Source organism: Vulpes vulpes, chromosome 1 (assembly GCF_048418805.1).
Source record: "Vulpes vulpes isolate BD-2025 chromosome 1, VulVul3, whole genome shotgun sequence".
Classification (NCBI taxonomy): Eukaryota; Metazoa; Chordata; class Mammalia; order Carnivora; family Canidae; genus Vulpes; species Vulpes vulpes.
The window spans coordinates 197,250,499-197,276,572 of record NC_132780.1 but is presented as its reverse complement, the minus strand read 5'-3'; the positions used below and the strand labels follow the sequence as shown (position 1 = coordinate 197,276,572).

The following is a 26,074-nucleotide window of genomic DNA, read 5'->3' as shown; positions in this document are numbered from 1 at the left end:
GTCGTGTAAGGATCTGCCTCATAGGGTTGGACTAGGATAATATGTGTGGAGCATATGAATTGGGGCCTTCTGTAACGGAAGGTGTTTGCTAGTTACTGCCTTTATTGAACACATACTTTGTATTTTTTCTAACACCAGTATATTGCTTACTCTGTGTCAGACAACATTTTAAATGTTTGGATGTAATATTTAGTTGGTATCTAGTATAAAGATTAAATTAAATAGTGCTTATAAAATAACTTTTAAAGGGCCTGAATATCACACACACACAACTTTTTTTAAAGATTTTATTTATTTATTTGAGACAGAGAGAGAGAGCTTGTATATGAGTTGGAGGAGAAGCAGATGGAGAGGGAGAGGCAGGCTCCTTGCTGAGCAGGGAGCCCAACATGGGGCTCCATCCCAGGACCCTGGGATCATGACCTAAGCCAAAGGCAGATGCTTAACTGACTGAGCCACCGAGTCACCCTCACTTTCTTGTAAGACAACCAAGATGACAGCCAAATCTCTCCCTAATTTTTTTCCTGAATTGAACACCAATATCAACTAGCATTTCACCTAAAATTTTGTGATTTGTTCAAATCCTCTGATGAGTCTCACAGTGAAGAAGTCAAAGGTTTTACAGCCCCATTTTTCTTTAGAAGCCACTAAACTGCTTCAGTCCTTACTTTGTGATTTTTTTCATGTCCCATGGTATCAACAATGTGTGCAAAATGGATGGTATTGAGAGGGAGAATAGAAACCTCAAGCATTGAATGTTCTGTTATTTTCACCCAAGTGTATCCTGATTTATGAGCTCCCTTTGTCTCATGTAGGTATATTCTTTAATTTTTCATTAATATTCTGCTCTCAAACATTAGTCTTAACCATATCTGATGAGATGTTCAGCTTGCTGCTCTCTTGCCATGCTATCGTTATTTTGTTAGAAATAACCTCCAACTTTCCAGTAACAGGTTCCCCTCATTCTCCCAAATAAACGTTGCTATGTAGCATCATCTGATCAAAATAGGTTAAGGAGCCCTGAGCTGCAGAAAGGCAATCCTCTAAGTTGTATCCTCTGACTTTTGCCCTTTTTGCTTCATTCGTGTTGATGTAAGAAACAAAGGCAAAAGAAAAAAATTAAATTTCCTTACTACTTACAGCCCATTGACAGGTCCTTAAACCAGCAGAGGGGACTTCCTCTGGGAGCTCAGCTGTCTTGATGTTGACAAATGGCAGTCTTAGCTTAACTTTATCCCAACCCCCCAGGATCCTGTGAGTCTACTTGAAACATACAGAAATTCCTTTGGATACTTCCTTTATCTCTACCTCCCAGATATATGTTAGCAATCATGCTCCAAACATATGGTCCACTGACAGACATCTGAAGGGTCTCGTGAGTGAGGGCTGACCAAACGGTAATAAATGACCTTTCCCTCACAATAGCTAGTCCCCTCAGGGTCCTGAAAACCTTGTTTCCAAAATTCCTTGGAGGCTTGTACTGTCCCTCACCCCCTCCCAACTTGAAAGTATACAATCAGTCACCCATCACAACCCCAGTGCAGTTCTTTCTACCCATGTGTCCTGTCCCCATGTTTTAATAAAACCACCTATTTGCACCAAAGGCATCTCAAGAATTCTTTCTTGACTGTTCACTCTGGACCCCAACATTTCCACATGAGTATGACAAGATGTTATCTAAATTATGACATTAATGTTTTGAGATAAGAGATTTTTGGAACCTCATTCCTGTGTACTGAGAAGTTTTGTCTACATGCAATCGACAAATATATATTGAGCACTTATTAGGTGCCAGCCATCTGCTCACTAATCGCTGGTCACTGTAGTGAACAAAACAGTCAGAATGCCTTCATGAAATTAAGTCAAAATGCAGCCGCATTTTAAAGCGCCTAAAGCAAATGAGCCTGGTTATCCAGTATTTAAGTTGATCAAGAAGCTCTTCTGAAGGCCCTTTCAAGTAAATAAATAAAGAGGAGACTTGCCAACTAGGATGATGAGCTTCCTGCCTTGAAGGAGGCAACAGTTCCTACTGGGTCACCATTCCCACTCATGTTCTTTGGGTGTGTGAGCAGATCCTGGTTCAAAGAGCAATTGAAGGTCTCAAGGAACGAGCTCTGCAGTTAGGTACCTAGTCACTGATATGAAAACTGAGGCCTCTGAAGCACACATTTGAAGTTGAAAAGTCTGCTGAAAGTGAACACAGAAGCAAAAATACCCCCACGTATAAGAACATTATGTGAGAGTGTGGAGGGATTGTGAGGCACCTGCTTTCTCTGAGGTGGCAACAGTCCTATTTCCCTATTCCTTTGGGGGAAGAAACTGGCTGCAAATAGGGAGGTGGGGATGGGGAGCGGGGTGTAATCTGTGGCCACAGAACAGGACAAATTTGCCTGGATCCTATAAGGTTCTAGCCTTTGACATGACCTTATTATTGATTTAGTTAACTAATCTCAAACATCTTATCAAAAATCAAATACCCATTGCCTGTTCCAGCTCCTTTAGAATTCATATTGCTGCTATCTATAAAAATTAAAGTACCAAGATTTGTATTTGAGCTCAGAAAGTCATGTAATATGGAATCCAAATCACACTTTAAGAGATCCTTTAGTTGAGCCTCCAGACCAGGATTTGGGTTTCTAGTTACAATCGCCACATCCGAAAGCAACGAAATTATGCTTGAGGGAGGTCCGCAAGCAAACAGTGCTGAGTCTATTTTTCTTTAGGTACTATAATGGTTTCCAAGAACAAAAGGCTCCCTTCCACTTGGAGAGGGTGCCATGGTTGTTAATGTGGGCTGAGAAAGGCTCAAGGTTTTCATTTCCCATTTCCCAGGCCAAAAAACAGACTTTACCCTAAGAAAAATATAAACAATTAATGCTGATAAAAAAAACAAAAAGGGAATCTCAATGGTTGGCACTGCCCCTGAGTCTCCCTCCACTGAGACCAATGGTCACGCAGCTATTCCCAGGAACCATTTGCACAGAGTTCATTTATTTATTTTAGAGTTGGCCAGACATCCTCCCAAACTACTAGTAGCTAAGGTAATCGCTCCAATTAAGGAAAATGTCATCTCTTTGAAGCAGCAGGACATTAGCTAAAGGCAGAGGACTCCAGACATCCAGGCAGATGCTTCAGTCCTCCAAACCCTAGACAGGCTGCTGGGAGAAACATCTTCAAACAAACATACACGAGGGTTTGTCCACGTTCTGGACTCTTAACTGACAGTGTTTTTTGAAGTGGGGTGAAAAACAACAACAAGCAAAATGAAGAATAAAAGCCAAAGAAGTGTAATTTTGTTGAAATGTTTTTAGCCAAACTGATAGAAAAACTAAATTGTGGATATTGCCTTTCACCGCAAAGAATGTATTGTTTTCTGTATATTCTATAAGAATATATTGATTTTAGAAATGTCTTCAAACAAAGCAAACACATCCATTTGCATTGCTCCAAAGACCATTAGGGTAAAATTGCTAATACATGCAGGAATGTGAGAGCAGCAGGTCACACTCCACTGATGGCACAATCCCTAAACCAATTAATTTGAAAGTCTTTAAAATTTTTCACACCCCTCTCATGTGGATGGATTTATGTGTCAATGTAGAATTTTCCAAACGCATGGAAATATATTCCATTTCCTCCGTCTTAATAGTTGAACAATATTTTTATTGCTTTTCTGTCCTGTGTCCAAATTTTCATTTTCTAAAAAAACAAACAAACAAACAAAACAAACCACAGTAATCCAGAGAAGGGTTCCTACAGACAGGAATCCTTTTCCTGTGGGTCCTATTTATTGCTTGTGTACTAGTTTTGTGATTTTGATCAAAAGAACCAGTCCCTGCACGCTTTATTCCCCACTTTTCAGGTACACAACAAAGAAATTAAGGTTCAGTGGAGATCATATAGTTTAGAAGCAGTTCATGAGAAAAATAAAATTAAAAAAGAAGCAGTTCATGACCTTGAAGAGTGGAAGAGATCTAGTGCAGAAAAAAAGAGGGAGAAAGTTTCAAACTTTCTGGGTATACACAGAAAATATTCATCAAAAATTACAGGTAGCACGTTTAAAAAGTTGATTATTTTATTTCTGGCTCTGGGATATGTGTTTTGGACTTGTATTAAATGGATATATATTCTAGAAATCCCACTGCTTCCAGTAAAAATAATTAAGTGCCTCCGTGGCAAAATAAGTAAGTGGATCTGGGAAATGGTCTCACCAATGGATGGGCATTTTTGGCATTTTCTGTCTGGGTCTGCCAGTCTAAACTTTCCTGAAAGGAGGAAGATTTGATATAAATAAAGCAAATGATCACACCCATTAGAACTTGACTGGGACCAAGGCAGAGATGACCAAACCGAAAGTAGGACAATCTTTTCAATGATGTATGGAGTTGACTTCTAATATTCTCTTTTAATTCTAGTTTTGCAGAATCTTGCTATAGAAAAAATGGAGCTGTTCGGTGTATTTGTAAAGAAAACTATGCTGGACCTAACTGTGAAAGGTAGGCTAATAAAATTCACTCTTTTCTGGGTGTGTTGAAGGAACTTTCTGTTTCTTGCACTCATCAGCTCTACCATGCTCCCACTGAGTGGGTCTTAAGAGGAGGGAATGGAGGATCATATTTCAGACCCCCGTTGGGGAGCTCTCCCAAATCTCATGCCACAGATGGAGCTATGACAATATGCTCCCCCAGGACTCCAGGTCAGGGCCATATCTCAGGAGAAATGGTCAGGCTAAGAGGAAAATGATACGTATACTTTGAAAAGATTCTCTAGATGGTTTTGGTAACACCCTTCTCTCTCTCCATCATTGGGAACCTGTAGTGTAATTAATAGAGAGGCTTCCTCAGTAGGGAAAAAAGGGGGTGGGGAATCCTTTACTGACTAGTAAAGCCATACACTGACAAAGGCACGAGCCTATTATTTAGTCCATTCTTTATACCATCTCCTTCCCTGAAAAGCCAACAAATGTCAGGAGAGTTTGGGTTTCCTGAATCCCCATTGGTATTTACACCTAACACTTTTTTTTATTGGAGTTCAATTTGCCCACATATAGCATAACACCCAGTTCTCATCCCATCAAGTGCCCCCCTCAGTGCCTGTCACCCAGTCACCCCAACCCCCTGCCCACCTCTCCTTCTATCACCCCACCCCTTGTTCGTTTTCCAGAGTTAGGAGTCTCTCATGTTCTGTCTCCCTCTCTGATATTTCCCACTTATTTTTTTCTCCTTTCCCCTTTATTCCCTTTCACTATTTTTTATATTCCCCAAATGAATGAGACCATATGATGTTTGTCTTTCTCCGATTGACTTATTTCACTCAGCATAATACCCTCCAGTTCCATCCACGTCGAAGCAAATGGTGGGTATTTGTCGTTTCTAATGGCTGAGGAATATTCCATTGTATACATAGACCACATCTTCTTTATCCATCATCTGTCGATGGACACCGAGGCTCCTCCCACAGTGTGGCTACTGTGGACATTGCTGCTATAACATCGGGGTGCAGGTGTCCTGGCGTTTCACTGCATCTGTATCTTTGGGGTAAATCCCCAGCAGTGCAATTGCTGGTCGTAGGGCAGGTCTATTTTTACCTCTTTGAGGAACCTCCACACAGTTTTCCAGAGTGGCTGCCCCAAGTCACATTCCCACCAACAGTGCAGGAGGGTCCCCCTTTCTCCACATCCTCTCCAACAATTGTGGTTTCCTGCCTTGTTAATTTTCCTCATTCTCACTTGGGTGATGTGGGATCTCCTTGTGGTTTTGATCTGTATTTCCCTGATGGCCAGTGACACGGAGCATTTTCTCATGTGCTTGTTGGCCATGTCCATGTCTTCCTCTGTGAGATTTCTGTTCATGTCTTTTGCCCATTTCATGATTGGATTATTTGTTTCTTTGCTGTTGAGTTGAATAAGTTCTTTATAGATCTTGGGTACTAGTCCTTTATCTGATAGGTCATTTGCAAATATCTTCTCCCAATCTGTAGGTTGTCTTGTAGTTTTGTTGACTGTTTCTTTTGCTGTGCAGAAGCTTCTTATCTTGATGAAGTGTTGGAACAAATTATCTTAAGATTTGTGTGGAATCAGAAAAGACCCCAAATAGCCAGGGCAGTATTAAAAAAGAAAACCACAGCTGGGGGCATCACAATGCCAGATCTCAGGTTGTACTACAAAGATGTGGTCATCAAGACAGTGTGGTCCTGGCACAAAAACAGACACATAGATCAATGGAACAGAATGGAGAATCCAGAGGTGGACCCTCAACTCTGGTCAACTAATATTCGACAAAGGAGGAAAGACTGTCCACTGGAAAAAAGACAGTCTCTTCCATAAATGGTGCTGGGAAAATTGGACATCGACATGCAGAAGAATGAAACTGGACCACTCGCTTGCACCAGACACAAAGATAAACTCAAAATGGATGAGAGATCTAAATGTGGGACAAGAGTCCATCAGAATCCTAGAGGAGAACGCAGGCAACACCCTTTTTGAACTTGGCCACAGCAACTTCTTGCACGATCCATCCACCACGAAGGCAAGAGAAACAAAAGCAAAAATGAACTATTGGGACTTCGTCAACCTAACACGTTTTTTTTTAAAAAAGCTGCTCTGGGCTTTGCTCAAATAAGAAAGACGTTGGCGACCAGAGATGGAGGCTTTCCACCGCCTGACCTCCCGGCCAGCCATGTCCCGTCCCCCCACCTGTCAGTTACTCAGTTCTCTCAAATCAAATGGCTTTTGCTGGAAGAGCCCCACGGAGCCGTCTTCTTATTTTGAACAGAAACGCCTTTACCGTCGGCCTGGCCCTCGTGTTTGGGCGGCGAGGTGATGGGGGTGCCCCAGAGACAGGCCGGAGGGCCCGGGGGACCTGGTGGGCCTCTTCCCGCCCCCCAGGCGGTCCCCACGGCCGAGCTGGGCCCACCAGAGCCTGCAGCTCAGAGGGGTGCCCTCAGGTGATAAGCCGTCGCCTCCCAGGGAGCTCCTGGGCCCCTCAGACGGCAGCTGGGGCCCTGCCCGCTGGGGACTTGCCCTCTGGGGCCCCGCCAAGCCCCAGCGCCCGTGGCCCGAGAAACCCTCCAGGCAGGACGCACCGCGCCCAGGACGATATCGACACAAATCGTAGGTGACGCTTTCACTGAAGACTTCTTAAAGGGACTTTCCTCCTTGTGGCTACGAGAGAAGAGGGGATGGGACAGCTGATGGCACACGGGAATCTCGGGGCCGGCGGAGGTCGGTTCACCGACGTCTGTGCCACACGCGCTCTGAGCTTCCCTGGGCCGACGGCGACACCCGCCTCCCGGCTGCGAGAGTCCGGAGGACGGCGGTGAGCCAGGCCCGGGCCTCGTCTCCAGTGGGGGACAGCTGAGGGGCGGTGGGCGCCCTCGGCCGGCCCTGCCAGCCCCGCTGCCCCCCGCCAGGCCCAGCAGCGAGGTGACCTCTGGCCCGGGGCTCCGGCCTGCGAGGCTGCGCGGGGAGAGGCCCGGGGTCAGGACGGCGGCCGGACCGACGGACAGACGGAGGGTTGGAGGGGCTGAGCCTCCGGGGACGTGAGCCTCCAGGGACGTGAGCCTCCTGGACGATGAGCCTTCCAGGACATGAGCCTCCTGGACCATGAGCCTCCTGGACCATGAGCCTCCAGGGACATGAGCCTCCTGGACGATGAGCCTCCTCCACGATGAGCCTCCAGGGACATGAGCCTCAGGGAGATGAGCCTTCGAGGACATGAGCCTCCTGGACCATGAGCCTCCTGGATGATGAGCCTCCACGGCAATGAGCCTCCAGAGACAAGAGCCTTGGGGAGATGAGCCTCTGGGGAGATGAGCCTCCTTCCAGAGGAGCCTCCCGGTGATGAGCCTCCGGGGAGGCTGCAGGAAGGCTCGGGCAGCCCTGTGGCTCCACAAGGCCAGGGTGAGCTCTGAGGGCCGCCCCGGGCCGGGTTGCACCTCAGCTCCAGTCCTTGCTCCGCCCCCAGCCAGGTGTTTGGGGGCCAGGGCCAAGTGCCCCGACCCTGGAATGGAGGGAATGAAGACGCTGGCTCCGAGGCAACCCGAGGGGCACCACGAGGTGCCCAGTGTGGCCTGTGGCACCAAAGGGACGCTGGGCCAGAAACGGTAGCTTTGATCTGGGGAGCACCCCTGGGTCCTCCCTGTCTCATCGTCCTCATTGCTCAGGCCCAGAACCAGCTGAGAAGAGGTGGTATTTTGTCACATGGCAGGTAAGGAAACTGAGGCAAAGGGAGGTGACCTGCTAAGTGGGGGGCCCAGGATGTACACGGCTTGGCTCAAAAACCTGGATTCTTTCTCTGTGCCCAGACCGTCTCCCCCAGAGGTCTTCCCAAAGGTCTTCTATTTCAGACTTTGACAATTAATGAAGTGGATGATGTCGGATGTTGAGGAGACACACAGTCGACCTGCTGCCAGCCTTGGCGGGGAGGCTCTGGGGGGCTGGAGGCTGAGGGGGGAGGCTGCTTCCCAGCCACGCTGAAGAGAGCGTCCTTCAGAGGCCTGGATCACCCCGAGCGACCTTGTCTGCTTGTCCCCTCTCCCTTGTCCACCCGTCGTCACGCCCTGCTATTTTAAGGAAGGTGCACTGGGGCCTTTTACACCGCAGGTTGGCCTTACTCCCGGGGGCCTCTTCCTCCAGCTGGGAACCACCGCACAGGGACGGGATACGTCGAAGACATGGTCCCTTGTCCTCGATGAAAGTCAAGGCTGGAGCAGCAACAAACCCACACACCATCCATCACAGGGGGAAAGAGCAAAGCTTCCCCAGGGGAGCAGAGGAAGGAGGAGCTCTTCCCCGCCCGGTGGCCTGGGTCAGGGGGGAGGAGGCAGCCCCCACCGCTTTTGCCTTGTGTTTGGCCCTGAGACTGGTGGGGGTGTTTCCCTTTGAGTTTAATCACCAAGTTGTTGGATCGTCCCAGTTAAGCTTCAGTCTAATCTGTATTTTCAATATATTGGTGACCTGGGACTTCTCCACAAGATGTTTTCAAGATATGCTGCTGACTCGTGTGGACGCCTATTTCTTTCTTTCTTTTTTTTTTTTTAATTTTGTTTATTCATGAGAGACATAGAGAGAGAGAGAGAGAGAGAGAGAGAGGCAGAGACACAGGCAGAGGAAGAAGCAGGCTCCATGCAGGGAGCCCGATGTGGGACTCGATCCCAGGACCCCGGGCAGGAGCTTAACTGCTAAGCCACCCAGGCGTCCCCGGGTGCCTATTTCAAACAAAAATGGAATCGGTCCAAACCGAGAACACACTAGGTGTTTCTGTCCTGAGAGATCTTTTAGCCAAGGGAGGGGGTTTTCGAATCTGACTGTATGGGGAGTATTTCCTGGAAACCTTGAATTCCTGAGCCTTCCCCACCTCCCCTCTGGGCCCCGCTGAGAAAGAACCTCCAGGAGGGAGGCCCAGGGACCTGTTTTAGGGCTCTCTGCTGGGCTCTCGTACCAATCCTCACTGCCTGCGACCCGCTGCTCAGCCCCCGATAGCGCACCTGCTTGATGTGGAACACGGTTTCTCGGGCGGTTCCTTAGGAATCGCTGGTGTCCTCGGAAATATTCGTGGAGGTTCATGAGTTCTCAGGGAATGTTCAACTTCAGTGATCATCTCGAGGAAAAAGTCACTTGAAACATGTTCTGGACTTTCTGTAGAACCACTTTATGATAAAGGGAGATCTGCCTCAAAGCGGAGGAGAAAGTACCAGCCGGGGGGGGGGGGTGTCAATGACACGTGCCAGACAGTTGGAGGCCAAATGGCACGACGTCAAAGCAGACCGAGTCCTCACACAGCACATGGCGGGACGTGGGTGCGGAACTCGCACCATCTCCTCCCACGTCCTGTCGCAAGTGGCCATTCAGTTGCAACAAGACAACCTCACCCGTTGTCTTGAACTGATGCTATCAGTTCGAATTCAGTGGTTTCACAGTTTTGTGTTTTAACTGCAGAATTTATTTTGGTTTTCAAAATGTGTAAAAGCCATAGGTGTAAGAAGTTTCTACCCAGTTTTCTGTTCGATCTACTTAAAGATTTAAAGATCATTTCGGTGCACACCGGGAGAGGTGTTCTATGAAAATGTTTTCCCTTTCACAGGGATCCGTGACGCACACGAGTTTGAGAAACAGCTCTGCAGCATAGAACGGGGCCCTCTTACCAAACCCTCTTCCCTTCCCTTCCCTCTTTCCGTGCAAAACAGCTCAAACGCCCTCCTCTTTATAGCGAGGTCCGTGTTTGTAGCCTCCCCCGGCCCCTGGCGGGCTGGTTCCCAAAGTCCTTTCCTCACCTCACACTTCGACTTCTCCACGTGGGAGCTGCTCCTCCTCAGATCCTCCAGCCCAACTGCGGATGATGGCCTGGCGAGGAGGGGAAAAATAGCAACCTCAGGGAGGCTTACCCTGTGCCGGCGCCTTGAAAGCACTTTACATACAATGATACATTTAAACCCTAAAAAAAAATCCTATGAGATACCATTTTCATCCTTATTTATAGAGTAGGAAAGTGAGAGACAGAGAAATTAAGCCACATGCTCAAAATCACACATTTCAGAGTTTTTGGGTTTTTTTTTTTTTTTTTTTTTTTTGCAGTCTCTACTATTAAAGTAGAAGCTCCTCAGCAAAAGTTGCATCTCATTCATTTCTCTGCCGCTCTTCCCTCATCACAGTATCTGGAACAAGAAAGACACTCAGTCATTTTTGCTTAAGTAACACCCTTTTTTGATTTAATGAAAAATCAATGCCGGTACTGTTAATGTTCCTTTAAAAAGTCACCTGTAGTGACGAGCGTCAGTCATCGCCTGCTCTGTTTGCTTCCCACTCCTCTTCACGCCCAGAAAATGGAAGAGGGTGACACTGAACTGAGGGACTCAAGACACTGCCTTCTGGCTGAATAGAGGTTGCAAATGCAAGTTAGCACCTGATGCAAATGATTGTAAAGCTTACGGGCCTCATAGACAGGAGTGTTGCGATTCTCATTCTCACCCCAGTGTGACTTTTGCTCTAAATAGTACATTTTTTAACCTCACTTTTTTGTTAGAGGCAGAGAGAAAGAGAGAGAAAATGCACTTGAGCACATGCATGAAGTTCACTGCCTCTGAACCTACCACCAAAAGATGTTCTCGAAACTCAAAGTAGCTTTGCCACAGGGACTGAGATTCTGACTTGCAGAAGGGAGAATGTGGTTTTTTCTCTTGCGGGGGACCACGAGACGACCTATGGACGCCACATACAGTGGGATTCAATGGAGAGAAGGAAGGAAGTGGCGCCTGACCTCTGGAAGCTCGGGCAAGGTCCTTTACACCCAGACCCCGGGATTCCCTACTCCGAGGTGGCAGGTCTGAGGCCCCTCTCAGTGGGACCAAGAGTCTAACACTCTCTGGCTGGTGAACTGCGGCAAGGGATAGGAATTCAGTCCAGCCACGTGTTCCACAGAGGAATGGTTTGTGCTGGCTTGGGAACCAGAGAAGCCATAAATCAGAGGTGCAAAGACAGGAGTATGAATAACAAAACTCACTGAACATTTCCTCCTGGGGGGTGTCTCTGTGGGTTGTGTGGCACGTACATTCATCCTTATCTTGTTCATAGACCTGGATTCCTAGAGTTTATGATATTATGTATAATTGTGCTTGATTTGTTTCCTGTTCTTTGAGGGCATGGGCTGTGTGTTTTTCCTCTTCCCATCTCTCCACGCCTTACATAAAATAGACCTGAATTGTCCCTTTGTTGGATGAATTCATTCATTCCTTTATAGCAGCAGCACTGTGGTCCAGGGTGGAGTGAAGGAAAGAACATCAGGGTCAGAAGGTGTGGGTCTTGTGCCCGGAGTTCCTTGCTACATGAGCCTGGAAAACCAAAGTAGCCTCTCAGCCTCAGAATGCCAGGCCCGTGTGGCCGACCTCCCGGGTGTCTGTGGGAGCTAAATAAACTCACCTCGGCGACACTATGAGACACGATGCAAATAAAGGGCATACAGATTGAACATACATCACTATTACAACTACACCAAAAAATCGAGACATGGGAATAAAGCCTGGAGGAACTCAGGCAAAATATCGGACAGTGATTTCGTTAGGACCTTGTTAGGACCTTAGGTGATCTTCATTTCTCTATTTTTCAAATGTTCTGAATCATGCAAGCGTTAAAAAAAAAAAAAGAAAGAAAGAAAGAAGAAAGTAATGTCTTGTTATTATTGGCCAGGTCTTCCTGATTTCCTTGGAAAGTCCTCCCTTGCTTTCCTCCCCAAGGCCAACGCCCCAGCCCATGCCCTCCACACCCCAGCCCTGCCTCCCCATTCCAGCCCGCAGCCCACCTGCATCTGAAGCCAACACCGGCTCCCCCCACCTCTGCTTTCATCATGAAAACCTCCCTTGGCTCCCTTTCTTGTTCTCTCTCACATCAGAACCCACTCCTGCGCCTGACCTTCAGCTCCACGGAGGGGTGACTGCACATTCTTTCCAGCCACTCCCAAAGCGTCTTCGGTTCCAGTTAGCCAGTCTCGACACTGCGTTGGGGTCACGGCAAGGAGGAGGCTATAGCCAGCCAGAAACATGTGTAGTTTGGCTCAGACAGTTTCTTACAAAGCTTGAGCCAACCCTTAAAAATCGTGTTTTCACATCAAAATCCAAACTTCAGTTTTTTTTCTTTAAAAATAGAGAGATCTGGCAACACAGATCCTCCATTCTCTCAAGGCTACAATCTGGAAACAGTGGACAGGAGCTGAGTAGCTGCTCCCTTGGACGGGGGCCTGTGGTCCCACCACTCACAGCGGGGCCTCTACTGTCCCACAAGGCACCATTGGGAAAAGTAGGGAAAAGCATTTCTTCCCCTGAGCAGAAGCAGCCTCACCCTGAAGGCACAGCTTAACAAGTCCAGCAAAGGCTGGATGGATTTTGGTCTCTATTCTCCAACTGAGCTGGGGTCTCTCATTAAGGGCCCAGCTGGCATGAGCATAGACACCAGCTCAGCCCTCACAACAAGGCCTCTGTAGGCTCACATATTAAAATGTCCACAGTAATGGCCATCTGAGCTCCAATTCCATGTATCTGTGGTACTCTCAGCCCTGCCCTCCGCTTTGTGTCCACACCACCTTCCCTCCACCACACGATGGCTGCCAGAGCTGAGTGCTACCTGCCTCTTCATTTAGCATATCTGACAGCTCCCGATCATATACCAGCCATGCACCCTAGTCACTGGGTGACCCAAAACGCCCACACACTAGTTATATCTAGACATTCGTGCATCTGAGGTTCTGACCAAACTAAATGGGCTTCATCCCAATAGGGAAGAGTGGTTCTGTGATAGGAAGATGGAAAAGTGGGAATGAATTCTGGAAGGGCAATCCACGTATATTCACTAACGTTTCTCTTGGTAGGAAAGAAGATAAAAGAGAAAGGAAAAACCATGGCTGCTAAATTTTTAACCTGCGATTTCTGCCTTAGATGTGCCCCTGGTTACTATGGAAACCCCTTGCTGATTGGAAGCACCTGTAAGAAATGTGACTGCAGTGGAAATTCAGATCCCAACCTGATCTTTGAAGATTGTGATGAGGTCACCGGCCAGTGTAGGAACTGCCTCCGCAACACCACGGGATTCAAGTGTGAACGCTGTGCCCCTGGCTACTATGGGGATGCCAGGATAGCCAAGAACTGTGCAGGTACGCTACTGTAGATCCCGCCAGCACACACACTGAATTTAGGTGGATCAACGTTGGGGAAAACTGCAAGTGCCCCCTTGTCACTTTTCCAGGGCCATGTGCATTCTTAGGAACGTGCATCCCAAACTCACCAGGGGTAGATTACTATCAAGGCTACTGGTATTAAGTCAGATCATGGGTAGAATAAACCATGAGACAGTCACACAAATGAACTTTCACCTTATCTTATAGTCTTCTGATTTTTTTTTTAAGATTTTATTTATTTATTCATGAGAGACACAGGGAGGGAAAGAGAGGGGCCAAGACCCAGGCAGAGGGAGAAGCAGGCTCCATGCAGGGAGCCCGACATGGGACTCGATCCCCGGTCTCCAGGGTCACACCCTGGGCTGAAGGCGGTGCAAAAATGCTGAGCCACCCAGGGATCCCCATATTCTTCTGCTTTTGATCAAAGAAGTAAATCAGACTTGCACAGATTATCTATCATTGACCAGAATTCTGAAGGGAAATTTGCAAGATTTATCTCAGTTCTCTTACTCTGGAAGCCGTGTTCTTTTATCAGTTATGTTTGGTAAATTTCTTAGTGAAATAGATGAGCAAGCCAAGGGTGCAGTGTAGTCATCCCCCAATTTCCTCAAATTGTCAGAGTAAATATTGCAGGGATAGTGTAAGAAATCTTCCTGGTTAAACTTCAGCTAGACTGAAATGCACACATGTCATTCGTGATCTCTCTGATCCACTTGCTGCATAGAGTGAAGCGCTTCGGAAACAAAGGTAAATTGCCTTCTTCTAGGAGCAAAGGAAGGTTAAGATGGAATATTTCTTACTCTTTTGTGACTTTGAGAGGATGCAGGGAGAGGAGGAGGCCTTGTGCTCTCGCGGCACGCTTCTACTGGAATCCCCCTCACGGAAGCAGATTCCCACCTGAAAAGATTTTAAGGAGCAAAGAGTTTAAAGTTGGGAAGAAGGCACATAGGATCTGGAGAAGTCACAGTAAAAGTAAACACGTCTACAAGAAAACGAAGTGCACTAAGGCACAGCTCCCGGGGCAGGAGAGGACTTCTGTGTCCAGTCCGTCAGACTGAAGAGAGAAAACCAGCATCCGAAAGAGTGTGGGCAAAATCAAAGTTTTAGACCCTGAAGTTCCGATTCTCAAAACATTTACTAAACTTAGGTTAAACTACATCGATGCAGATCACTCTTAGGAAAGATGCTAACGTTAGAAGCCATGAAGCAGGATCTCGCTGAATTGCATAATGAATCTCCACCTTGTAGAACATTACACGGCTAAAATGTAATAAATGCACGTCCCTCTTGAAGCTAATTTTTTATGATTATTCTGTAAGGACAGTTAAGAAGTGGGGGAGAATTCACAATACCATTCCAGCTCATGGCTAGCATCGATAGCTTGGGATATCTTTTTAAAATATTACAGATTAAAAATAAATAAATAAATAAATAAATAAATAAATAAATATTACAGATTAATTACTACTGAGAAATTTAGCGGAAAGTGAACAGCCTGATGAGATTGGGGTGTTGTTTTTGGTTTTTGGTTTTTCCAAAAACCTTCTTGAAAATCATTAGCAGATTAAGAATGAGCTCTCAGGTCTTCTAAATTCACATAAATATCTTCCCGAATCTTCCCACGACATTAATCCGAGCCATCCCACTGATAGCTATCATTTGGAGGTTTGAAGTCAGCCTTGCCAAGGGTCAAGCACCGTGGGAGCCAAAAATCGCTCTTGAGCCTCCTCCCTCCCTCCCACTGGGCTGCTCCTCCCTCACACCTGGCAATGATCAACCCTAGAGTTGGATTCAACTGGAGAATCCGTCCGCAACCAAAGGAGGGCTCTCAGATTCCTGTTGAATGATGGGTCCCGGGATCGTTCTGTACTTTGTGAAACTTCCCAGGATCTTTCTGGACTGGAGCAATTGCACAGTCATGTCAGAATTCCGAAAAGTTGAGAGAGGAGTCCTAGAAAAGTTAGAGTGACTTCTGTCCCAGGACCACCTTTGAGAAGGCCGCTGAGCTCACAGACTCTATAATCAATCCCCATTGGAAGAACTATCTACTGAGAGCCAGTATTTCTAGAAACCCGGGAAACATTGCCATATTTGAAGCATTAAGCAACGAATCCCTAACGTCTTGTTTTTGTTTCCCACAGTGTGCAATTGCGGGGGAGGCCCGTGTGACAGCGTAACGGGAGAATGCTTGGAAGAAGGTTTTGAACCCCCTACAGGCACGGACTGCCCAACCATAAGTAAAAATAACAGTACATGATTGACTAACCCCACTCTCTCTAATGTGCTGCAGGTGTAGGATTAAGATGAGCTATGCAATCCCCTCTCTAGAAACTGCCTGAGTCCCACCCTGGCTTTAACCCTGCCTCTGCCTCCACCAAGTGGACCCTAAGCCAAAGCGATTCGGCGCTCTACTTGATTCCAATTGGCAAACGGGTGATTGACATATTTAAGAGACTCTATTTTAGAAAACTTAAGTCGTGAAGCCTTAAAGTTCAGCATCTTACCTCATGGGTGGCCCGAGTTCATTTTAGCTCCTTTTTCTATATTATATCTTCAAGTCCCTCATCACAGTATCTGGAACAAGAAACAGATAACGCAGTATATATCGCCCCCCCCCCCATTGTCTTCAGACAATGCTTTGCAACACCAGGGAAACCAAGACGCTAAGAGACTTAGGTGGCTTTTCCCAAATCACTCCGAAACTGAAGGGGCACCAGGAAGAAAATACGCAGGCCCTGTGGAGTGGAGGGAGGAGGCTGTCCTCTTACTTTCCTGGGTGTCTCTGCCATTCCTGTCAATCGAATCATGGGCAGTCCTGGTGGTGCAGGAGCCTGCTGAACCACTTCAAAACAAATGCCCAGAGCTGGTCTTAATGATTTCTCAGGCATCCTTCAAGATGTTCATCTAGAAATGTCTATGACTGATTCTTAGAAGGATTTAAGGGAAGGTTTGCCTTAGGAAGCCCTTTTACTGAGAACATAACTAATATTTGCCTCAAAGTAGAGTGGTTTAAAGACTATTTTAACATTCAGATCCCCTCCCCCAAACAAAAGCATCTTGACCTGAGCCCAAGAGATCAATATTACCGATGATTCACACCTTAGAAGATGGTGCAGGACGTGAGGCTCAAGCAAGGCAAAGTTCACACGCTGATCAGCGAGGTCACTTTAAGGCCACCAAGATGCTTGCTCAGCCCCGCACATCTCCTCCACCAGCCCTGATGTGCTGGCTGGGGCGTCATTCCTTCAAGATAGCGTAAAAATGAGACCATGTTAAACTTCAAATAACAAATTAACATATTAACAACTATTAACGCTTCAGTCTTCCTTCATTGGTTCATTAGAAAAGAGTACAGTCTGAGGAAGAGAGACTGGGAACAGGAAAGTTTCCAAGAGGGGTCAAGACAGGTTTCAAAGCTCGGTCTGCTGTCCTCCTGAGGGTGCCACAAGGGGCCACTGGGCCCCCCACCCCGATGACAGCAGTAAGAGGAACTCAAATGTGAAATGCAAGGAGTTGGGAGAAACTACAGCCTACTTGACCACATGCCCAGATCGAGCAGATACACGCAAGCAGTGGCATTCTGCAGACCTCCTTATGGCTGCAGTGTTGGTCCAGATGGGCAGTCCGGCCATGCGGAGACGCTGAGCCACCCCTGGGATAAGAGTAGGAAAGTGGGGGTACCTGGGTGCCTACCAAACAGCCCTCTTCACTAGCGGGCACCAAGCAAAAGCCCAGCAGGAAGAGGGCCATCCCAGAGGGCTGTCCTACCGCTAAGGAGAGGTGGAGAGAGTGCTTCTCCTCGCCCACCCATCTTGCCAATGGCTTGCACTTCTGTGCTTCCTTTCTTTCTCAGTTCAGTGACTGAACGACAGCCTACTTTCTCTGTTGCATGCATTTTGCATGAACAAAATGCATTCATTTTGTTATGTTTTAAGTGGGGAGAGGGCCCGATGCACAGGTTGAGTCATCTTAGGCTCTAATGTGCTTTGAACGCAAGGTCTGGTTCTGACCCCGAGCAGCAACTTGGGAAACAAACATAAAAATGATATGAACCGAGGAAGTCCGCATAATGATCTGCTAGAGCACATGCTTCCTGGCTGACTTTCCATTTTAAAGAAATGACATGTCCATTTTACCTCCAGGCTGTGATAAGTGCATCTGGGATCTGATTGATGACCTTCGGTTAGCCGCGCTGTCGATTGAAGAAAGCAAATCTGGTCTGTTGAGTGTATCGTCCGGTGCGGCTGCTCATAGGCATGTGAATGAACTCAACTCCACCATCTACCTCCTCAAAGTATGTGGCCATGTTGTACCTTCAGGCGTATCCCATGCTCGTTTGTGGAATTGCTCCTATGACTCGGTCCCTTCTATCATCCGAGGCCCATAGCTGTTACGGAGGGAGTGTTAGACTAGGAAATCAGAAAAAGTTGATTGTAATCATGAGCTTCAGCCAAAAGCAAGAGCTTCCGTCTATAAGAGGAGTTAATATGGAAAATGCAGTAACTACAACAAGCAGTATCTATGTACCAAACTACTGAGGGAAGGCAAACGCTCTTACTTCCTTGGTAAAAATGGACGTTGGTGATTTGGGTCCTTACCACACACTTACCACTACCTTAACCTCAATTTATGGTGCTTTGAGGAGTTTCTCTAGTAGCTTCTCTCTCTCTCTCTCTCTCTCTCTCTCTCTCTCTCTCTCTCTCTCCCACCCTTCCCTTTCTTTCTTATTGATGTACAGTCTCTCTCATTCCCCTCTACACACACACACACACACACACACACACACACACGCATGCACACACACGCGCACACACACTGAAGCACCTACACGGTCAGGGTCTCCTCATGGGTCTTGTGGTTCATATCTAATAAACAAGACAACAGTCAAAAACAGTAGACTGTAGCAGTACTCACATATCTAAACTTTAAGAGGTGTTTTTCCCCTCTAAATTATGGGCTTCTGTGACAAGCAACAGATTTTTTTTTTTAACAATAGTAATTAACTGGAAGGATAATGGAATTAATACTGGGACACGTTTTTTTACTTTGTCAATTTTGCATCATGGGTAAGAGCATAAACTTTGAAACCACACTGATTGCATTCAGACTATGACCTTGAGTACGTTACTTAATCTGTTCTACTTCAGTTTTCTGCACCGGCACTGAGGATAAATATTGCACCTACCTCATGGGTTGTTGAGAGAATTCAGCAAGCGAGATAGTAGAGCAGTTACAATAGTACCTATCCTAGAAAGTGCTCATTATTCTACTTTTTAGAAGTGCCAATAGTTGATAATCACAGCAATTGGCCAAATATGCAAAATGTAAAGCAAATCAAGAAGCACAAAATCACAGAGCTGGTTGGACTCCTAGTGAGCATCCTGTTCCAAACTTAGGAATCGTTTTTATCCAAACTCATCTGTTTGGGTACATGAAGGTACTACTCCTCAGAGGAGTCATCCAGACTCAGGCCTCTTGATACGGCTTGAACTCTCTTTCCTCAGCAGCACAACTTCAAGATACGTATAATTATAGCCGACAGGAAATCAGAGCCAGGATTGAAAGGCTCACTCCAAAGTAATCCAGGCAAAAAGCTACATTAGCTCTAACTCCTCAAAAATGGAAAAGAAAGGACAAATGATCAGAAATAAAGAAAATTGCTCTGCTTCTCCAAAAAAGAAAAAAAAGGAAATTTCCAAACTCCGTTTTACGTTACATTTTATATTACATTAATCCTAGTGGGTTCATCATTTCCTCCAGGGCCTGCCAAAATTGGAATTGTAAAGGTCAGATACCCTGGGCCGCCACCAGTCTATATATGGTGCTTTGTGAAATTAGAAAAATGTGCCCTTTCTCCATGACCGGCACAACCTGGATCAGGGTCTCTGGCCCAGTGAGCAGAGCTTGCAGAATGGTGGCCCTGTAGCCTGCTGGAACCCTTTTGCAGACCCCAACCTTCACACCAGCTTGCAGCAGCACTTCAGACCCCACAGTTTTGATAACAGATGCTCACATTCTACTCCGAGTCCTCTTACACTGAAAGTGTTGTATGTATATATATATATATTTTTAAAGTTTCATTTATTTGAGGACGCCTGGATGGCTCAGCGGTTTAGCGCCTGGCTTCAGCCCAGGGCATGATCTTGAGGTCCTGGGATCGAGTCCCACATTGGCTCCTCTCATGGAGCCTGCTTCTCTCTCTGCCTGTGTCTCTGCCTCTGTGTGTGTGTGTGTGTGTGTGTGTGTGTGTGTGTGTCTGATGAATAAATAAAATCTTAAAAAAAGAAAAAGGACTTATTTGAGAGAGAAAGAGAGCATGCAGGAGGAGGGGCAGAAGGAGAGAGAGTCTTAAGCAGACTCTGCACGGAGCACAGAGCCCGACATGGGGCTCGCTCTCAGGACCCTGAGATCACGACCTGGGCCAAATCCAAGAGTCAGACACCTGACTCGGTGCGGGCGACCACGCCGCCCAGGTGCCCCGTTGTGTAGATGTTTTTAAAACCTGGTGCGCACATCTGCTGAGTATTTTCAAAACTTTTTTCCCCACAGACAAAATTGTCAGAAAGAGAAAACCAGTACGTCCTAAGAAAGATACAAATCAACAATGCTGAGAACACGATGAAAAGCTTTCTGTCTGACGTGGAGGAGTTAGCTGAAAGGGTGCGTATTCAGTTTCTGGGGCTGCCTTCAGAGAAAGGCTTTAGCTGGGGCCGGCCTGGCTAGTCACCAACGATTGAGGCTTAACACAGTGCAGGAAAAATGCAGTGACCCATGTGCCTTAAAATAAATCAAGGCAAGATCTGTGGAGAAAGCTAATATACTTGATCTCTACAGTCTCTCCCCGTTTTGATTGCTTTCCTTGGAAAAACTATGTGTATGGGGGAACTTTCATTGTATTTGCTTCTGGTTCATGTGGTTGATATATGTTTCAGTTAGGGTAGTCGGTCAGTTGTTTGCCATAATATTTTATGGCTAAGAGCTGTGGAGACCCCAGAAATAAACTTTATTGTATAGAATGTATAACTTAAATGTTTGCTGAAGGATGCATTAAAGAATAAAAGGAAAGAAGAATCATGCTGAGTAAACAATCTTGCAGGTGGACAGGAAAAAAAAAATCACTTTCAAATTTCACTTGATACCACATGCCAAAATAAATTCCACACAGATCAAGACTTGAGTTTAAACCTCAAATCCATAAGAAAGCAGAACTAAATATTTGTTAAACCTTGAAAAGAAATAACAGTATGCTTCAATACAGCGTGAAGAATCATGATAAAAAGAGGTAATAGATTTGACAAGATAAAATTTCAAGTGCCCAGTAAAACAACTAAATCAATGAAAATTTAACCGGACTAAGAAAAATATTGAGGGAAATATGGCTTGTAAAGCCTCTCACAAATTAACAAAAAAAAACAACATTAAAACAGGAGCGGAGTCAATATTGAAAGACTATTAAATACATTCCTCAGGAGCCGAATGGAAAAATATCCATCTGTACTAATAAAGAAAAAATATAACTAAGCCACAAGGTGCCGTATTTTACATATTAAAATGTCTGACACGTTTTTCCCCCCTGATTACTCTTTACCAGAGTGCTCTGGAATTTCTACGTTCAAACATTGGTGTTTGGCATTATCAATTATCGAAATTCCTCTCAAAAACAGCTCTTATTTTCTACAAAAATAAAAGTTAGAATAACTCCGATCGTCTCTTTTGACCCTGGGCCTCTTAAACGTTTTAGAGATTATGCTTTTAAAAACGTGAATTTTCTAATCTTGGCTTTGGAAGATTCAACTACTCTGAAATGTGTATGAAGAAAAAAATGAAAATTGTGTCCCTCTTTCCCATGCAGTGGTGCATATTAATCCAACCGCAAGCGTATGTAGAAAGCGATGCAATGTCTTAAATTTCAAAGGAGGAAATACTAGGAAAGAAATCTCTGTGAAAAAACTCATTGTTTTTTCGTGTCGGTACCATGGTTGGAATTTGCCCAAAGTGTCTCAATTCTTGAGAAAATATTTTCCCCAAGATTAGTTCCTCTCACGGCTCAGACACAGTTACTGATCCTTTTGCTGTACAATTTTTCCACTTCCAGTAGAAGGTAAATGCAGGCTCTCATAGGGAGGAAACAGCATGAGCTTAAAAGTGACATCACAGTAGAATAGGCTCCTGGGCACCAAGAACAGAGGTTGGTGATAAAGCTCCTGAAACTTCCAGCTACTTCTACTGACTCTTATTGAAAATAAGGTCCTTCTAACTATGACAACAGTCCAGATGGCATAAGAACCCACTAAAACATTTTGAAACAAATGCCCAGAGCTGCTCTTAATGACCTCTCAAGCATCCTTCAATCCTTTAGTCTAGAAAAGTCCGTGATTGATTCTTGGAAGGATTTAAGAAAAGGATCGCCTTAGAAAGTCCCCTACACATAAGTAACTAATACTTGCCTTTAAATAGAGTGAAGGAGTTCACTGTAGGTTCCCACGGTGATTTTTTTTTTTAATCACAGTAATGTTGCCTCTTGAATTTGAAAATACCTGCCTGCAAATTGTGGTTATAAACCTCGTGAGACCCGAAGCTCACAATTCACAGTAACCTAAAATTACTGGTTTTGTCCCAACTTTCACAACCAAGTCCTCTTTTGGAAAATTCTACAGCCGTTTCCTGCCCTCTGACTTCTGGGAACCCCCCCCCCCCCCGAAAGGGTGCCTGGGCGTTGGTCTTCACAGATAGCCCTGCTCAAAAGGACCTCACTCTTCCAGCCCTGGAGGCTGCAAGGAAGTGCCAAAGGCTATGTCGCGATTGCACCTTCCCATGTTCCCGAGCCACCATGCTCAGAGTGGCACTAGGCTACAAGTGAAAGTAGAGGTGGGGGCCCTCTTCCAAGCTCAGCGCTCCCCCTTGCCCACCGGAACTTGACTTTGCAATGCAGAGCCCAAGGCATGGAGCCCAGTCTCCAAGGCCTGGCTCAAGGGGTGCTGCACCATCCCCTCTACTTCTCCACCTCCTCCCTCTCCATCCTCCTCCTTCAGCCGCAACAAAGCTCCCTGCTTATCAGTGCATCAGAGAGATGTTAGGACCACAAGGAAAGTAGGTCAACTGTAGACATCAAAAGCACCTGAGCCTCCTTTCTGATCCTGATAAAAACATAGGGCAAAAAATGTTTGAATTCCGAAAGCGTCACTTAACACCTGGTGTATAAGGGATTGTGCTGGGTGCTAGATGCTGAAGCGAACATGATGATAGAGCATAAACCCTGCTCTCAAGCAGCTCACAGTCTAGCAGGGAAAACAGACGTGTAAAATAAAATAATAATATGTAGCATTCGGTAAGAGGCAGGCTACAGGGCGAAAGAGAGAACTCTAAGGAAGAAATACTGAATTTGTGATACTTGAGGAAATGCTTCTCAGAGAAGGTGAGTATTGACCTATGTGTTTCCCTTTTTTTTTTTCTTTTTTAAGATTTTATTTATTTATTTGATGGAGAGAGAGCACAAGCAAGGGGAGTAGCAGACAGGGGATAGAAGGAGAAGCAGCAGGCTTCCCAAGGAGCAGGGAGCCTGATGCGGAGCTCGATCCCAGGACTCTGGGATCATGATCTGAGCCAAAGGCAGGCGCTTAACCGACTGAGCCACCCATGTATTGTTTACACATGGGTATGTATTTCAAAATGACTGGGAATTTATCGAATACTTCCAAACAAGAGAAAATACCGCAAGAGCAGAGAGATGTTCATAGTGTGTCCTTAGAACTAGAAGACCCTTGGCCATGGCCTAGTGCAGGATTAGCTGTAAGGCAAAGAGCAGGAGATACTGCTGAAGAAGTTCTCAGAGGCCGGATCACAAGGAACATCGACCACCACACTCAAGAAGAGGCGCACTTCAGCCCGTGGACTCTGGAGAACCCTGATGTATTTACACAGGACAACGAACTGCTCAGATTGGAAATTTCAAAAACATTCCTCTGCAGTAGGCATGATGGATTGGCGAGGGAAGACTCTGAAGATCCTGACACCAGTAGTCTGGAAAATTGCCTCAGTAGTCTGGGTAAGCCAGGTTGAGTACTACCTTGCCTTCACTTGAAAGAATCTGCAGTGATTAGGAATCATTCAGGACCGTGGTGGTACGGAACAGGAAGAGAGGCTGGAATGGCAAGTAGAATAAGGACAATGTGGTGACCAGTTGGACATGAGTAACAAGGAAGGACGCTCTGGCGTAGAGACATGACTATTCTAGGATTACAGAATGGGGGTGCCCGGCTGGCTTGGTCAGTAGAGCATGTGATTCTTGACCTCAGGATCATGAGTCCAAGCCCCGCGTTGGGGGTAGAGATTTCATTTAAAATAAATAAATAAAGGAAGGGAGAAGAAATGTTGGGAAATATCAGGAAGGGAGACAGAACATAAAGACTCCTAACTCGGGGAAACGAACTAGGGGTGGTGGAAGGGGGGAGGAGGGCGGGTGTTGGAGGGGAATGGGTGACGGGCACTGAGGTGGACACTTGACGGGATGAGCACTGGGTGTTTTTCTGTATGTTGGTAAATTGAACACCAATAAAAATTAATTTAAAAAAAAATAAAATAAAATAAAATAAAATAAATAAGTAAGGGGACGCCTGGGTGTCTTAGGGGTTGAGCGTCTGCCTTTGGCTCAGGAAGTGATCCTGGAGTCCTGGGATCGCGTCCTGCATCGGGCTCCCTGCATGGAGCCTGCTTCTCCCTCTGCCTGTGTCTCTCCCTCTCTCTGTGTGTCTCTCATGGATAAATAAAAAAAAAAAAATCTTTTAAAAATAAAATAAGTAAGAAAATAAATAAAAAATATCAAAAAATAAAATTACAGAATGAATTACTCTGGACATTTTTCTGTGGATACCCAGAGGCAGTTAGAGAAAGAGTTGAGCCTGTAGCTCAGAGGAAAAGGCTTCAGAAGCCATCCACAATCAGGAGGCAGGGAAACCCACGGTGGGTATCCCTGTACACATCCTGAAGTGGCACACCGGTATTCCCACTGCTGTTTTGTCCAGTAACAACCTTATTTACGCTAATCTCCCAGAGTGACCACTGAAAGTTTTTCCTTTCCCTTTCAAAAGTGTCACAGTGCAAACAATAATGTATATGATCAACCTAGATATTGATTATCAACCCTCACTTAGTCTGGTTGATTTTTTTTTTCTAAATCAGTAATCTAGATACACCACCCTTGATGCACTGTATTACCAAAGAGTTCTTGCCACTTTTTATATCCAACAGGTACAAGGAATGTTTGATGTCGAAGTGTGTAAATGATTCATCTATTTGTAATGTAAACCATCAACTGGTTTACAGTTGTGAGTTAATTTTTTTAAATTTTAGCTCTTAAAGCAGGATGCCGCAGTTTTACCATGCGGTTTTACCATTATTTTTCTTCCATAAGCAAAGTTAGAGAAAAAAATAAAACTTTCAAGTAAGGCATCACTATCTATTAGAGCCAATAAATTTCCAATTTAAAGTGATGGCCGTTCTTCTTTACCACGAATGGAGTCTTTTATTAAATATATAACGTATATCCAGGCGCCCTCTGGTGTTCGTAGGAAAGGAGTTTTTTCAGAAGTATTGCATTTTCCTCCGGCCTTTCATTGCTTCAACTTCAAAGTTGCCTTATCAAGAAATAAGTTAAATGAATACAGTAATTAGGACAGGCCTTTTTCTCTGAAGGATGAAGCCAAAGTAAAAAAAAAAAAAAAATTTTAAGTGTTGCGCTTTGCAAATATAACTCAAACTGAATCAAAAATAACTTGTTAAAAATTTCTAGATGTTTTAAGTGTCTGCATCCATAATTTTTAAAAGCGGGGAGAATTGACATCAGAATAAGATTCATCTTATTTTCTGCATCGTATAATATTAAAATGGCCCCAGATTTTGTGTGTCTGGAAAGCATTAGAACAAGGCAGGAGGAAGACGGTCCTTGGAGGAAGGACGCGATGACTCAGGTGCAGGGTCCATTCGGAGGGCCCGCTGTTTGGGGGAGCGTCACCGCTGCACAGGGAGCTTTATATGGGAGACATTGGGGCTCACTTGGCAGAAAGCCTCTGGGGCACATGCTTGCTGTGATACCATTTCTGCATTCTCTGTGGGTTATGCCTGGAAAGCATAAAACATTCCATGTAAAATCATGCCATAATCCCCCGGCTAGGACACTGAGGCCTCAGAGGAGAGGATTTTGAAAAGACCCCTCCCCTGTCCTGGTGCAGCAGCAGTGGGCAGACCAGCCTGCAGTCCACTCAGATACCGCAGCCTTTTGTTAAGAGACCTGAGCCCAGAAAAGCACCAGATGAGGTCGATGGGCATCTACCAGGTGTCAGACAGGAGAACTTCTCCTCTTACACATAAGCCATGAGTCGATCTTTCCAGTGCTCCGCATCCCCAATGCCCTGCAC

At 45.7% G+C, this 26,074-nt stretch overlaps 1 protein-coding gene across 6 annotated transcripts in view; it reads left to right on the top strand.

Annotated features, from left to right (window-relative positions):
• The window catches only part of LAMA4 (laminin subunit alpha 4), a 147,244-nt gene that overhangs the window by 54,116 nt on the left and 67,054 nt on the right, over positions 1-26,074 (top strand). For 2 of the 6 annotated variants that reach the window (XM_072739283.1, XM_072739262.1), the window contains exons 4-8: positions 4,416-4,496; positions 13,423-13,637; positions 15,803-15,877; positions 17,804-17,955; positions 20,211-20,321. In XM_072739283.1, coding sequence (XP_072595384.1) covers positions 4,416-4,496; positions 13,423-13,637; positions 15,803-15,877; positions 17,804-17,955; positions 20,211-20,321 — 634 coding nt within the window. Of the gene's footprint in view, positions 1-4,415; positions 4,497-13,422; positions 13,638-15,802; positions 16,095-17,797; positions 17,956-20,210; positions 20,322-26,074 lie in introns of those variants that run through there. The other 4 variants (XM_072739276.1, XM_072739289.1, XM_072739271.1 and 1 more) reach the window with 3 other exon arrangements.